This window comes from Malus domestica, chromosome 05 (genome assembly GCF_042453785.1).
Source record: "Malus domestica chromosome 05, GDT2T_hap1".
NCBI lineage: Eukaryota > Viridiplantae > Streptophyta > Magnoliopsida > Rosales > Rosaceae > Malus > Malus domestica.
The window spans coordinates 22,641,398-22,657,982 of NC_091665.1; the positions used below are offsets into that span (position 1 = coordinate 22,641,398).

Below are 16,585 nucleotides of genomic sequence, written 5' to 3' on the forward strand. Positions count from 1 at the left end.
AAGACTTGATTTAGTCAGAGAGGGGCTGGTAAGTGTGGAAGTGGATCATATATTATTATACATAGTACAAAATATTAATATTCTGCCATGCAAATGTCAAAAAAAGAAAAAAAAAACAAATCTCTAGGTTTTAAAAACCATGGGTGCCAAACAGGGGGCGGGGGTGACAACTAGAAATGTTAAACTAAAACATAAAAAGATAAGAGAAGAAAAAAAAACAAACTTCCCTAATCCTCCTGTAAACTAAGTATAGCATATAATCATGACTGTTAGAATAATTATCTGTCAAAAATATGGGATTATGGATCAAGTCAGTATGAAATTTGTTTATTTTATTTGAATATAATTGCAATTGGACAATGATACGATAAGGGCGTGTAAGTGATACAATAATGACTGATTCCTAACTATTGATGCATGCAAGACTCACTTGTATTTATGGTCAAGAATCACTCACGTTAGTCCTGACCTAGCAGTCCTTGCAATTATGTAATACAAAGTGAGTATACTGCATGAAGTGAAGAGAGCATGTAGCAATAGTTACATGGAAGAATCCAGGATTTGAAATTGTTACATGGAAGAATCTGTAATTATTGAGAAAGTGTGCTACGAGCCTACGACATTCTTTGTTTTCGGTTTTCTGAGTATCTTGTTTATACCGAAGGAAATCTGCGTGCAGGGAAGAACATTTGTCTTACTCCTTCAGTGTTGATTATGGGCAGAATGATTCTTAAAGCTTCCTGCAAAATTATAATAATAAATAGCTTTCCAAAAAAAAAAAAAAATTATAATAATAAATACATATAAGGCTGTTCGTCTATCCATACATATATAAAAGCCATAAGACAATAAAATAGGAAGCATTCATATTTCCCAAACTACCCTTCCTTAACCATGATTTCAAAATCAATTTAATTTAAAAAAAAAATCCAAACAAACAAATTCTCGTCAAAACGAATTTTAACCACATTATTGCTAGCATACTATGAGGCTTAACCTGTCACATCTCGGCCCGGGCCCCCATCACATCCCGGGCTCGATTCTGCCATAGCACGATATTGTCCGTTTTGGATCCCGACCACGCCCTCATGGTTTTGTTTCTAGGAACTCATATGAGAACTTCCTAGTGGGTTACCCATCATGGGATTGCTCTCGTGTGAACTCGCTTAACTTCGGAGTTCCGATGGAACTCAAAGCCAATGAGCTCCCCAAAAGCCTCGTGCTAGGTAAATATGAGAATATACATATAAGGCTTATATGATCTACTCCCTTGGACGACGTGGGATGTTACATAACCCACTCTCCCACCCTTAGTGTAGATCATATCGTTTGTTAAAAGAAAGAAAAAAATCTCATGCGGTGGACAGTTTTTTTTCTCTTATTTCTTTAATTTAAAAAAAAATAAAAAAATAAAAACCACAACAACAACAACAACAACAAAGCCTTTTCCCACTAAGTGGGGTCGGCTATATGAATCCTAGAACGCCATTGCGCTCGGTTTTGTGTCATGTCCTCCGTTAGATCCAAGTACTCTAAGCCTTTTCTTAAAGTCTCTTCCAAAGTTTTCCTAGGTCTTCCTCTACCCCTTCGGCCCTGAACCTCTGTCCCGTAGTCACATCTTCGAACCGGAGCGTCAGTCGGCCTTCTTTGCACATGTCCAAATCACCGGAACCGATTTTCTCTCATCTTTCCTTCAATTTCGGCTACTCCTACTTTACCTCGGATATCCTCATTCTCAATCTTATCATTTCTCGTGTGCCCACACATCCCACGAAGCATCCTCATCTCCGCTACACCCATTTTGTGTACGTGTTGATGTTTCACCGCCCAAACATTCTGTGCCATACAACATCGCTGGCCTTATTGTCGTCCTATAAAATTTTCCCTTGAGCTTCAGTGGCCTACGACGGTCACACAACACGCCGGATGCACTCTTACACTTCATCCATCCAGCTCGTATTCTATGGTTGAGATCTCCATCTAATTCTCCGTTCTCTTGCAAGATAGATCCTAGGTAGCGAAAACGATCGCTTTTTGTGATCTTCGCTAGATTGCTCCGGTCATTAGTGTGGATAAGTATATAAATGGATAGAGATAGGAAAGCAAACACAGGATGTACGTGGTTCACCCAGATTGGCTACGTCCACGGAATAGAAGAGTTCTCATTAATTGTGAAGGGTTTACACAAGTACATAGGTTCAAGCTCTCCTTTAGTGAGTACAAGTGAATGATTTAGTACAAATGACATTAGAGTACAAATGACATTAGGAAATATTGTGGGAGAATGATCTCGTAATCACGAAACTTCTAAGTATCGGAGTGTGGTATCATCTTGACTTGCCTTATCTGTCTCATAGGTAGATGTGGCAGCTTCTCTGGAAGTACTCTTCCTCCATCCAGGGGTGGTATCTTTAACTGGTGGAGATGCACAAGGTAATGTATCAATTTCACTTGAAGCTTACTTGTAGTTTCAGGCTTGGTCAAGCGCGATACAAACCATGTAGTAGGAGTCCCCCAAGTCGCCGAGCTAGGGGATCTGCTGAAAGAGGTGACAGACAAGGTAAGCAATCAGAGCTCCGGCTGATTGTTCACCTTCTCCCCATCTTGTAGCAGCATGAAGGATAAAGAGAAGAAAAATGAGAAGAGATGATATGGGATACTTTTGCTTTTGAAGAAGTAACTTTCCACAGGCTTATTCTTGAACTGAGCTGGAGGGTTTTCTGGTTTCCTCCAGAGTATAAGGCCGACTGAAGAATTTGAGGGTCAAAACAAGTCCATCAAATCTAGAGTACGTTCGACCCTGCTGATATGGGATACTTTTTCTTTTGACAGAGTAATGGATGTATCGGCACGTGTGCTGTTACGCTTGTCTCCACATGCTTCCTTGTATCCTTCGCACTTGCCCTATCTGTTCCTCAAGCAGATGCGGTATCTTCCTTGGAAACATAAGATGTTGAAGATGAGTACTCGAGAGCAATGCCAGGTAAGTAATCAGGTAAGGGGTTCCAGGTAGTCAGTTCCTGGCTGGGAGCTTGATTTCAAGTGCTGACTGATTGCTCTCTTTCTCCTTGTCTTGCAGGTAAAAACAAGGCCAAAGGAAAAGACAGGGAAAAAGCATGATATGGGATACTCTTGCTTTTAACCCTGATGATATGAGATATTCTTGCTCTAGTATAGCTTGTTTGCAGAGGTATTATCGGGGGGAAAGAAAGCTGAATATTTCGAAAGGCTTCGTTGGGAGTGCCCTCTCAGATATGAGGAAGGGTTGAGCATTTTTGCAGGTCTGCCTGTCCGTTGGGGATGGAGGTCGACATATATAGGAGTCTCCCTAACAACAAGTAGTAATGCTATTCCTTTACCCTGCTTGGTCATAGCACGGTAGTGGGAGCTGCCAGCTTCACATGTTTTAACTTTGTCAGAGCACTTTGAAAAAGTGGTATGTGGTATCTGGCTCTCGAGATTCGGAGAACGATGCTTCTTCGATTTTTGAGAAAGCAATCATGCTGGGGGTCTGGCTCTCGAGATTCGGGGAGCAGTGTCTCTTCGATTTTTGAGAAAGTAATCATGTTGGGAGTCTGGCTCTCGAGATTCGGAGGGCGGTGCCTCTTCAATTTTGGAATAATCAATCTTGTTGGGAGTGTTTTCTCGGATGTGAGTAAAGGTTGGGCATGTTTGCTAGTCTACCTTGCCACGAAGCACGGAGGTTGACACACAGGGACTTTCCAATTATCCAGCAGTGGTACTGTTCCTTTACCCTTGTGGGTAATAATATGGTAGCTAGACCTTCAAAATTTATGTGTCTAAACTTTGTTAGTGCTGTTTCTTTGCTATTCTTTTACCTTTCTTGGTCAGAGCGATGTAGTGGGAGCTGCAAGCTTCACGTGCTCAACTTTGGCAGAGACTTTGGCAAAGTTATCTGTGGTACCCATGAGCTATTGTTGCGTGTGGGAAGTGGGTGATTGAACAGTAAGATTCATGTGCTTTCTACTTCACCAGAAGTCTTCGACAGAATGCCCATAATTTCCGCAAAGCTGAGTGTGCGTGTGACAGGTGCTGACAAGGCTAGAAAAGTAGGTGCCTCTTCGATTTCTGAGATCGGCCCTCGTGGTCTCTGAGCAGCCCAGCTTTTGAGAAAGCGAGCGCCTCTTCGATTGATTCGGAGAACGATGCCTCTTCGATTTTTGAGAAAGCAATCATGCTGGGGGTCTGGCTCTCGAGATTCGGGGAGCAGTGTCTCTTCGATTTATGAGAAAGTAATCATGTTGGGAGTCTGGCTCTCGAGATTCGGAGGGCGGTGCCTCTTCGATTTTGGAGCAAGCAATCTTGTTGGGAGTGTTTTCTCGCATGTGAGTAAAGGTTGGGCATGTTTGCTAGTCTACCTTGCCACGAAGCACAGAGGTTGACACACAAGGACTTTCCAAATATCCAGCAATGGTACTGTTCCTTTACCCTCTCTTCGATTTTTGAGAAAGTAGTCATGTTGGGAGTCTGGCTCTCGAGATTCGGAGGACGGTGCCTCTTCGATTTTGGAGCAAGCAATCTTATTGGGAGTGTTTTCTCGAATGTGAGTAAAGGTTGGGCATGTTTGCTAGTCTACCTTGCCAAGAGGCACAGAGGTTGACACACAGGGACTTTCCAATTATCCAGCAGTGGTACTGTTCCTTTACCCTTGTGGGTAATAATATGGTAGCTAGACCTTCAAAATTTATGGGTCTAAACTTTGGTAGTGCTGTTTCTTTACTATTCTTTTACCCTTCTTGGTCAGAGCGATGTAGTGGGAGCTGCAAGCTTCACGTGCTCAACTTTGGCAGTGAACTTTGGCAAAGTTATCTGTGGTACCCATGAGCTATTGTTGTGTGTGGGAAGTGGGTGATTGGACAGTAAGATTCATGTGTTTTCTACTTCCCCAGAAGTCTTCGACAGAATACCCATAATTTCCGCAAAGCTGAGTGTGCGTGTGACAGGTGCTGACAAGGCTGGAAAAGTAGGTGCCTCTTCAATTTCTGAGATCGGCCCTCGTGGTCTCTGAGGAGCCCAGCTTTTGAGAAAGCGAGCGCCTCTTCGATTTCTGAGATCGGCTTTCGTGATCTTTGAGCAGCCCAACTTTTGAGAAAGAAAACACCTCTTCGATTTATGAGATCAACCCTCGTGGTCTCTAAGCAGCCTAGCTTTTGAGAAAGCAAACGCCTCTTCGATTTTTGAGCAGGCGCCTCTTCGATGTCTGAGGCTCTGTCGAGTGCAGCTTTTTATAGGGGCTGGCATTAAGTTCCAAAGCACACTTGAATCTCCACCAGTAGAAGCTCCATTCTTGCACTTCTAAGATCTTGATTTGTCCGACCTCTTCTCTCTTCAACACCTTTGAAAATGTCTGGCCCCTCCGACCGTCGTTTTGACTTGAACCTTGTTGAAGAGGCAGCCCCGCCTTCGCCAGACAACATATGGCGCCCATCCTTCGTCTCCCCTACTGGTCCTCTTACCGTTGGGGATTCCGTGATGAAGAATGATATGACCGCTGCGGTGGTGGCCAGGAACCTTCTCACTCCCAAAGATAACAGACTACTTTCCAAACGGTCTGATGAGTTAGCTGTTAAGGATTCGCTGGCTCTCAGTGTTCAGTGTGCAGGTTCTGTGTCTAATATGGCCCAACGCCTATTTGCTCGAACCCGCCAAGTTGAATCATTGGTGGCCGAAGTGATGAGTCTCAAACAGGAGATTAGAGGGCTCAAGCATGAGAATAAACAGTTGCACCGGCTCGCACATGACTATGCTACAAACATGAAGAGGAAGCTTGACCAGATGAAGGAAACTGATGGTCAGGTTTTACTTGATCATCAGAGATTTGTGGGTTTGTTCCAAAGGCATTTATTGCCTTCGTCTTCTGGGGCTGTACCGCGTAATGAAGCTCCAAATGATCAACCTCTGATGCTTCATCCTTCTAGGGTTCTGTCCAGTACTGAGGCTCCGAATGATCCCCCTCCGATGCCTTCTCTTTCTGGGGCTCTACCGACTGCTGAGACTTCTCCTAAGCAACCTTTGTGAAGGCTCCATCTTGTTTGTTTATTTTGACTCATGTATATGTACATATTTGTAGCTTATCGGGGATATCAATAAATAAGCTTTCCTTCATTTCAACGTATTGTGTTAAATACACCAAAGCCTTCTTCGCTAAGTTCTTTGAATTTTCTTTTGTTGAAGCTTGTATGTTGAAGCTTTCTGAGTGGAGCATGTAGGTTGGGGTAGTGTTCCCTTAATTTTCCGAGTGAGGATGTAAAAGAGCAAATTGTCACACGCATAAGCATGTGACAAGATGCTAGTTTATTTATAAATTCTGAAATGAAATGACGGTTAATTGTAAAAAGACAGAGTGGTAGAGAAAGACCTGGAAAGACAAAGATAGAGTCAAAGACATGACAAAAATACATTTTGGGGGTAGAAGATGTAATTATGAGACAAAGACAGAGCCAAAGGGGTAAAGGAAGACCTGGGAAGACTTGGAAGGAGATTCTAAGAAAACACTTGGACTACTTGGATTCAGGGTCGTCTCTAACATTTTGGGGGTCCTGTGTGAATTCAATAAAAAAGCCTTCCTTAATTAAAAAAAAATTGGACAATATATTCATTCAGGATTCAACAATCGATATTCAAACTTAATTGGAATCAACATCTCACTCTTACTAAATGAATAATCTTTAATTGCCATAAAAGCATGATTTAGGCTTTGTCCATAAAATATAGAGCACAAAATCATGTAATATATAGGAGGGTAAAATATTTTGGGGCCTCTCTATGCCATTGCACCTTTTGTACACCCCAACGCCCCCTTTGCTTACATTTAGTGAAAAACATGATAGAAAACTGAGCATAGTGGTGTTCTAGAATTTATATAGCGACCTCACTTTGTGGGAGTGGTTGTTGTAATAGAGTTACTCACCAAGATTAGTCTGGCTGCAATCCATATACGTTTTGGTGAAGGAAACGGAATTAGCAAGCGTCCAACAGCATAAATACCCACGACAAAGAACTGGATAACCAAGCTCCAGGGGCAATAGTTTAGACCGGAGAAAGCAGCGAGAGCCCCATTTGAAAAGACGCGTCCAAGGCAAAAATAATCGAAGCATGCTTGGCGCAATTCCTTTCTTGCTGGATCAGGGGATGCACATAACACCTTGTACGCGGCACCTGCCAATGTGTTTATGGTAAAAGCCGCTGGCTGCAGCGAAACCAAGAATTATCTTATATGAAGTTACCTGTAAATTTGAGCCAACTGCTAACAGTGAAAGGCATAGACTGCTTACCTTACGTAGCGTATAGAAGGATTCGAGGTATTTAAATAGGGCAGGAACATCATTCAGATTGCGCAGGGGTCTGAGAAGATTCCTTAGAACAACAACGTCCGATAGAGCCACAACCATGCCTCCCCCAGTTATAGGATGCCGCATGTTGACTGCATCCCCCATTAGGAGAGCACCTGGGGTGTGAGAAGCAGTAGCAGGCATGCTCCTGGTGGGCATTGTTTTTATGTTTCCCTTATCAATGGCAACCAAAAAAGCAGTGTACAGTTCGGGAGGAACCTGAAATATTATACGACTAAATTAGTTCAAATGGTTAGATAAGTGAAGTACGAATAAAATCAAACACATATTTCATTAAGTTTCCAAGATGTAATCCTACCTGGGGTGCCACCTTTGTTTTCAAGTAGTGAGCCATTTCACCACTAGAAATAGAAGGTACTTGCTGGCCTGGTACATCAACCAAGCAGCGAATCTCCCTGCTGCCGATGGGATAAAATGATACGAGTGATGGATCCCCCAAAATTACATGTGCATGATTTGCATATGGAAGCTGGCAATCCTCAAGAATCAAACCAACAAAACAAGAAGGAATATCAACCTGCAGATAAACAATGGCAATAGTTGATTTGCTGATTGAAAATTCTTAAAAATCTGGTTCAGTATATTTATTTTCATGTCATTTGAGATAATTAGCATGCACTAGAAAAAAGAAGAAAACAAAACTGGCACGCTATTTTCACCTTAGGATTGCACAGATAACGTCGCAAGTTTGAACAGCAACCATCACATACAATTGTGAGGGGTGCATGCGCAGTGAACTCTTGACTACCTTTGCGTCTAAACTTCACCCCTTTGATAGTACCCTTTTCTTCAAGCAGAGATGTAACCGTTCCTTGTTCCAACTCTACACTGAAGTCAAAATTTTGGAGGATGAAATGAATATCATGTATGCCAATTGTACTAGTGAACTAGCTTAAGTATAGTAGAACTAGAAACATTTAGAAATCAACTTATAACATTACTTAATAGAAAAGGCTGAAACAGAGAGAAAGTCCGAGTATTTAAGTTTTCTACCAGCTTGAAAAGACAAAACTGAGTAACTCTACATGCACCAAATTTCAATGACATTATTCACCACATCGTTATATGTAACTGGAATCTGTTTGTGAGATACAAGTTCAGCAATGCTGTATATACATAATAACGTGGGAATGTTTGAAAGGAAAAGAAGGATACCTTGGAAGAGATGAAGCTTTATCACGCATTCTTTGAATGAAACGCCCATGGTGAAAGCTTACCCCAACCACATCTGGATTGAAATTTTCCGAAGGATATGGCAGCTTGGTCCTTATCCCATCCTTGTAAAGAACATATCCGAAGATTTTCTGAGCATCAATTTTGTTGACACAATCTAATCATAGACCGATTATTATTTAGCATATATATATATATATAACTAGAAAAGGAAAAACAGAAGGAAAGGTCAACCACTTTAGAACCTGGCAGAAATTACAACAATTTGAGCAAATAATGCGAGTCTTCAGGTTCATTCTTGACACGACTAAGTAATATGAAAATATTTCATATGCGTAAATATCTTAATTACCCTCAAGGCCCAACTCAATTAGTCTCAGATAAGCCCCAGGTTGTAGCAGTTCACCAACGATTCTATCTGGCTTGGTCAAGTCTCTTTCAATCACATGCACTCGGCGCCCATCCTGCAGTTCAATGCAGATAATATTGTAACTGATCACTATCTTAAACATCAAAAAGAACATTAGAAGTTCAATCATTTCCATAAACCAAATGAATCCAGCATAAACCTTAAACCATTTCAAGTATAGATCAAAAGAAAGTGTACAAAAGACCAAGAACCCTCAGAGAGTGAGACTGTCACCTTCCCGAGAGTGTAAGCTAGTGCCGAACCAGCAACACCAGCACCCACAATGATAACATCCACACCTGCACCTATGTCTTTCTGCAGACACATTCCATTTTCAGAGCTCCTCCAACCATTCACATTCCGATCCTTTACTAAAGCTCTGTCCTTTTTCTTCCGTCTGAAACCGTACGAGGAAACAAACCCCAACAGAAAAGCCACGACAGCAACCAACATAAGCTGGAAAACCATGATTTTAGAGTTTCTGCCAAGATTAAAACTTTGGCGCCATTATATAGAGTGAGCCAACGGTCAAAAAACTGCTATTTTGGCTCTGGAGCAAAGGCGTATACATCCCCTCCACAATCAGTTGGACATGAGCATTGCGTGAGGGGTAGATGGCAGAAGAAAGACGCATATTTAGCATACATTTGTTACACACTCATATGTTGCCTATTCCAAGTTTCGTGCCCTTTAACATGCAAACTGCCCGGAATTATGCAAAGGGTTGTTTTATTGACACCCTACAAATTGTTAACTACACTCCATTTACATTTTGGGGCTTTTAGATTTTAGGACCTAAATAAGATTACTTTTAGATTATAACCTGCATGGTTTTCTCTATCTAATTTAAGTCCATATTTTAAAATCTTAACTCCATGTCATATTTAACTGCCTCTATCACATACACTATTTACAAAATTGCTATCCACATTTTCCTATTCAAATTTCAATGCATAATTAAGTCTAAAAATTAGGAATTGACATTCACACTCAAACCACCCATTAATAGATTTAATTCAAAATTCAAAAATTCAAAAATTTTTGGAATGTACTAATAGGTACAAGAAAATAAATGAATTTTTTTTATTGATTAATTGTGAATATAAATGTGAAAGAAATGACAAAAATACATTACAAAAAGAAAAACAAAACATCACCACTAACACAATTTCCATCTCCACAAGAAAATGAACACCCATAAAAATTATAGGTACATTAACAAAGTGATATATATAGGTGCGGAAGTATAAGTGCACAAGCATAGGTACGGAAGTATAAGTGCATAAGCATAGGTACGGAAGTATAAGTACGTAAACATAGGTATGGAAGTATAAATGCATAAACATAGGTACGTAATTCCGGTATGCAAATTTTACTCCATGTATCTTCATATGAGTACACAAATCATAGATTTAAAAATACGTATTGTCAATCTTCATAGACAACAAATTATCATACATGAATAAACATAATTCATAGGTAAAAAATAGATTTGCAAGCCTTAGTTGTTCCATAATGCTAGAAACATATGAATCATGAGAATATACAATTGAGAGAGATAAGAGATAATATAAAGGAGAAGTGTGTATGTGAGTTGGACATATTGCTCTTTCTAAATGAGACTTGATTGTGTAACCCGACATTCGGTATAAACATTTCTTTTATTGATTTCAAAAATAAAACTGAAAGCTCAAAAGCCTAATAGTCAATATTTATGAGCTAAATCATAAGAAAAGGGCGATTTAATTAGGAACAAACAAAAATAATTCTTTTAATTAATTGACTCTTCAACTCCTATATGGAAAGTTGCTGAGTTGAATATAAAGTCAAAGCATTAAATATTTATGAGCTAAATCATAAGACATTTTCTGCTACCTCAGGGGTATGACAAATTTGGGTATGTTCTTCCCTTATGAATCCTCGAGAGAAGTCATCGCCCTCTTCGGTCATCAAGTTGATTGTTGCCTTGTTGGTTATGCTGATGCATGTTATTTATCTGACCTGCACAAGGCACTTTCTCAAACGGGTTACGTATTATGATTGGAAACATTGCAACTTCTTGGAGGTTTACCAAACATTCATTAGTTGTGACGACTCTTTTTCAAACCATGCTGAAATTCTCGCCTTGCATGAAGCTAATGAATGCTTTTAGCTGAGAGCAATTATGGAACATATTCGAAGTACTAGCGGTCTTTCTATCGTCGTTGATGTCCCTACAATGATTTTTGACAACAACGCTACTTGTATCAACCAACTGAAGAAATGATACTGATAAGTGAATTTTATATTATATATTTAACCCTATTCTTGGTATATTTTTATTCATATTTTGGAAGAATTTTGATACTTTGAATTGTATTTTCAATATAGGACTCTCGACTTTCTCTGAAGCAAAATGGAGTCAAATGGACGAATTTTGGAGTAATTCCAATTGGAAGACGTTCTTGAGTCAATTAGCTTGATCGTATCAAAATTTGGGATTTTTCCATCAAGCGGTTATTTTATGGCGATAAAATAAAGGAGCGATGCGCGGTGCTGGAAAATGACGTTTCTGGGCTTAAAGTGCGTTTTTTGGAGCACAAGATGACCTCGGATGGTTTCGTGGCCTTTTGGAGATGTGTTCGGAACGTCCTTATCTTTAAAACAACCTATCTTGGGCCTGATTTGGAGGAGATCTGAGGCTAAAACGTGGCTGGATAAGTACTTGGCAGATTCTCCTAGTTTAATTAGGGTTTTATTTTCTAAGATATTTTTTTATTATTTTTCTTAGTTTCCTAGTTGGAATAAGAAACCTATGTCTTAGGGTTTGTAAGGGCTGAGCAAATATATTGCTTTGGCCGTCTACAATTTTGTGGACGCTTATTATTATTCAACTTCAGAGACAAAGAACTTGGCTAGGGTTCTTGGAGATTTTCTACTTTAAGGTGCTTTCATTCCTTTTGTTTTTAATAATATTTTCTATGATTTCAATTATGAATATGCATAACTAATTCCTTTTGCTAGGGCGAAGCCTTGAGCCTTAGCATGAATATGTAATTTTTATTTAATTGCTTATGATTGATTGCATGCACACTTTGAATTATTGATCACTGTTTCAAACTATCTAATTATCTTGATGATTGGCCACCATTAGGATGTTTAGGCAAGTAATTGGATGCAATTCGGTCGGAATATCACCGGAGGATTGAGTATTGCTTCTTGTGATTGATAATTGTAATTTCATCTAAGGCGAATATCACGTTCTTAGGGGTTGCATGGTTCTTCAAAAGGTTTTCATAAAACTTAATGAGTCTTGTATGTTCATATTTGATCTGAATATCACAGACGGATTGCATGTTAGATATACGTTCTTGCTTGAATATCACGAGGAGAATATGTATTAGGAAAATCTAACCTTCGAAGTGGCATGTGTAAATTGTAAGTAATTGGTAGAAATTCATAGGATTGCTAGGTGATGGTGGAACCCTAGTGCCTTTATAAATTGGTATTTAAAACTCTTTTCTTCGATTATTTTAGTTTTTGTTTAAAATTCGTTTTTAATATTACCCACTCTCAAACTCTCTTTTCTCAAGTTTTAATTCTAAGTATTTAATTAGGAATTGTTTCTACATAAGTTATCCAAATAGTCCTTGAGGAAAACGACTTTGCATGAGCATCTATACTACAATATCCTTGTATTCTTGCAAGTATTTCATGTGATTTTGATTTCATGTGATTTTGACCCTATTTGCATAGACGTTAAAAATCCTATCAGATACATCAAGGGAGACAACAGCAAGCCGGCAAAGTTCTTTTATTCTCATCAGCAACAACAGTATCAGAACATTGAAGTCAAGCAAATCTATTCCCAAGACAACTTGGCCGATCTCTTTACGAAGTCACTGCCCAAGTTTACTTTTCAAAAGCTTGTCCAAGGAATCAGAATGTGTAAATTTTATGACCTGAATAACTTGTAGTTCTCTTATTTGGAAGTTTTGTCAAACTAAGGGGGAGTATCCAGAAGTATACTCACTTAATCTTAATGTATTATTTTTTCCTACGATTAGGAGCATTTTTCCTACTGAGTTTTGCTATCTATTGAGGTTTTGATGAGGCAACCATCCTCAGATGGTCATACCCTTATGAGGTATACTACTTTCATCCCGTATGACGTTTGTTTTTGATATTATGCATACTTCTCACGTTTCTCCTTAGCCTATGGGTTTTTCACCTATTTTGGCTTTTGCCATAGTAAGGTTTTGTGAGTTTTACTGCAATGCATGCTACTCACAATGCATGTTTTCGTTAGTTTGAGTTATCAGCTTATCTACTTCATCCGCTAAAGACCTAATGCAATGTTTTGTTTGAGTATTTACACACTCAAGGGGAATGTTGCAATCCTATTAGATTATGAATGTGATCGTGCAAATCCAATCATATCTTAGGCTATCCTTGTGGAATTCTACTATATCTCTTTAGATTATATATTATCCTATTAGGGTTGTAATCCTATTGGGGTAAGAAATTTACCTTCCCTACTAGTATAAATAAAGGCACAATAGGATGAGATAAAACACACCTTAGAATCACACATCTCTCTCTTTCCTCTACTGCCGCCGCACCTTTCACTCTGTCTGTCCTTTGTATTGTTCTAACTTGCTATATATTTTTATTTTTCTAGTTCATTGACCCAACCTAAATTTCAATACGCAAGCCAAGAATCAATTCAAATTCAACATCCTCATTTACTTATTAGCCAATAGAAGCACTACCTGCGTAAATAAAGTAGTATAAAAACAAACATGTAATTGATTAGTCTTGTTTGGTTTAGAGTCGTTTATAAAACTCAAAATTGTAACCAATGTTGTAAAATCGATGGTGGGTGCAGTGGAATAAATAAACAAGACACAAAATTTACGACGTTCCTCTACAGTCAGTGTGACTAGAGTACGTCATCGGGGCAACAGTGGTGCTTTCATTATAATTTAGAATAATAGGAGTACAAAAATAACTCTCTATTATCTCCTCTCCTCTTCCTCTCTTTTCTCTCTTCATCTTCCGTGAACTTTGTGGCTTCTATGTATTTTCTCTCATCCTCAACATTCCCTTTTATAGGCATAGACGATAGTGCCTGCTGCCTTGCTGCCAACTAAGCTACAGTGCTCTAAAGTGGTTGATATAGTCATCCATTACATCATTTAGTGGTCAGCCACCAATATTTACAACACTCCCCCTTGGATGACCACAAATCTTTGATTGACTCGTTAAAATCTTGATCTATTTTTGGATGCTCCCCCTGATAAGTAGTACCATATCTATTGTGCTTATTGACTTTCCATAGACTTGTTCTTGAACTGGGTTGGAGGGCCTTCTACTAGACTTCCTCCAAAGGTCTGAATTTTACTCCTTGTATCTGGAGCTGAATTTGATTCAAGGGTGGTAGATACTTAATCTTAAATTGGACTTGTGATTTCTTTAGGGGTCGTCGATGTTTGATCTTGAATGAAATTGGACCATGAGGAGCTTCACGTGGCAAGTGATCTTCGGCTTTGTCGGGGATGAATCAACATGTGTTTGTTGCGCTTGTCTCCACGTGTTTCAATGTATCATTTTCACTTGCCTTACTTGCTCCCCTTGCATAAGTGGTATTTTCCCTGGTTGTCCCCCATGCCCCTCATGCATGTGTGGCATATTCTCTTGTAGTATTTGTCCCTTGATGCAGGAGTGGAATGCAACCCTTGCATTTGGATGGTTCATCACTTTTTGGTGATTGGAGACCTAGCTCCAACAACAGTTGAAGATGGCTACTCGAGAGAAATACTAGGTAAGCAATTAGGAAAGGTTCCAGGCAATCGATTCCTTATCGGAAGTTTGAGTGGAGGTTCCAACATATTGCTTTCTTTATCCTTGTCTTTGCAGGTAAGAACAAGGACAAAGAAAAGGACATGGAGATTGCATGATATGAGATACTTTTGCTCTCATGCCTGATGATATAAGATACTCTTGATCTGGTATGACTTGTTATGAAGAGGTATTCTCGGAGAGAAAGAAAATTAAGTATGTTGAGAGGTTTGGTTGCAGATGCATTTTCGGCAATGAGAGAGAGAGAGAGAGTTAGGAGTTTTGGATGTGTGCCTTGTTATGGAGGATGAAGGTCGACATATATAGGGATTTCCCCAATAGTAGGTAATGGTGTGGATATGGCTTTGTCATCCACACTTGTCATGCTTCCGGCATGTAATAGTTATGCTACGGGAATGCAATTGTTTAGTAGTGCGATATTCTTTTCTTTTCAAATGACTGAACCTTTTGAGTCTGAAGGTTTGCCACGCTTCAAGCGCGCAATAGATAAATCATTTACTGCATCACTATATTTCATCACTTTCATTGCATCATTAAATGCATTTGGCATTTGATTGATATATTGTTGCATCATTCAATTATTCTTTTTTCATTTTCATGTTGATTGCTTCGTGAATCAAAATAAGACATTCTTTTCGTTCTTCTGGAACGGTATTTTCTCATCATTCTTCTAGAATGATATTTTCTCATTGTTCTTCTGGAACGATATTTTCTCCCTCTAACGGCGGGAAAACTGTCTTATCAAAATGATAGTCCACAAACCACGCGGTAAACATATCCCCAGTCAAGGGTTCTAAATATTGAATGATAGATAATGTTCAACATCAATGCCTAATCCGCGATGATGCCTTATTTCAGTACGTTGTAGCAGTGTAATAGGCACATAGATAACACAAGCAAAAACTCTATATGTATAATGTTTGGCTGGTTCCCAAACTTGAGTTATATTGAGAAGTATTGATGGTTGATAACAAATTTCAACCGAACTAATACTGCATCATGCAAAATAGAATGTACTTATGTAAAAACTGGCAATTTTGTTTTCATGAGTAGAGTGCGGGTAATCAATTTCATCCACTTAATAAATGCTTCTGCTAAACCATTTTGAGTATGGACATAAGGAACTTCTGGTCTTTATTTATATCATCATTTACATGAATCAAGGAACTTCTAATCCTTATTTAATAGTCTGAGACTCTTATGACCTTTATTACAATTAAGTTGAGGCACTACGACAGTTCAAACTTACGGTGCTCATCAATGAACTTCATGTCCTGATCTTGAGGATCAAAGGACTTCATGCCCAATCTTTTTTGTATGATGGAACTTCGGGTCCAATCATTTTTATATGATGAGGATCAAGAAACTGTAGGTTCTGATCTAATCAAAGAAATTTGGGTCCTTGTTATACTCATTGTAACAAAAGATAAGTATAATAAATAAATTAAAGCAATAGGTGGTAATTCCAGCCATAGTAATAAATTGCATTTAAGCAAATAAAGCTTGTGACAAGGGCTTTAATTCAGCACCACTCACATAAATCAAAACTTAAAGCAGTAGGCGGTAAAACCGTCCATGATAAATAAATTGCTTTAAAGTAAATAGAACTTGTGAAAGGGTTTTGAACCAACACCAATTCACATAAATAACAAGAAGTATCAGACCCCTTTTTATTTATTATTTTTCTTTCTTTTGTCAACATTTATTTCAAACCTTTATTAATTTTTTTCTTTCCTTCTGTAGCATGGTGCCATGCACCAACCCAAAGCTTTTGTCTTTATTTATTATT

The 16,585-nt window shown here is 38.9% G+C and overlaps 1 protein-coding gene across 1 annotated transcript; it reads right to left on the bottom strand.

Moving 5' to 3' along the window:
• Positions 1-531: 531 nt before the first annotated feature.
• On the bottom strand, positions 532-9,423 carry LOC103436299 (squalene monooxygenase SE1-like). The gene is made up of 8 exons (XM_029103647.2): positions 9,190-9,423; positions 8,899-9,010; positions 8,529-8,703; positions 8,033-8,201; positions 7,672-7,890; positions 7,296-7,571; positions 6,932-7,210; positions 532-740 (listed from the first exon to the last, which is right to left on the bottom strand). Exons 1-8 carry the CDS (start codon positions 9,421-9,423, stop codon positions 654-656), a joined length of 1,551 nt encoding a protein of 516 aa, XP_028959480.2. The 3' UTR covers positions 532-653.
• Positions 9,424-16,585: the final 7,162 nt, after the last annotated feature.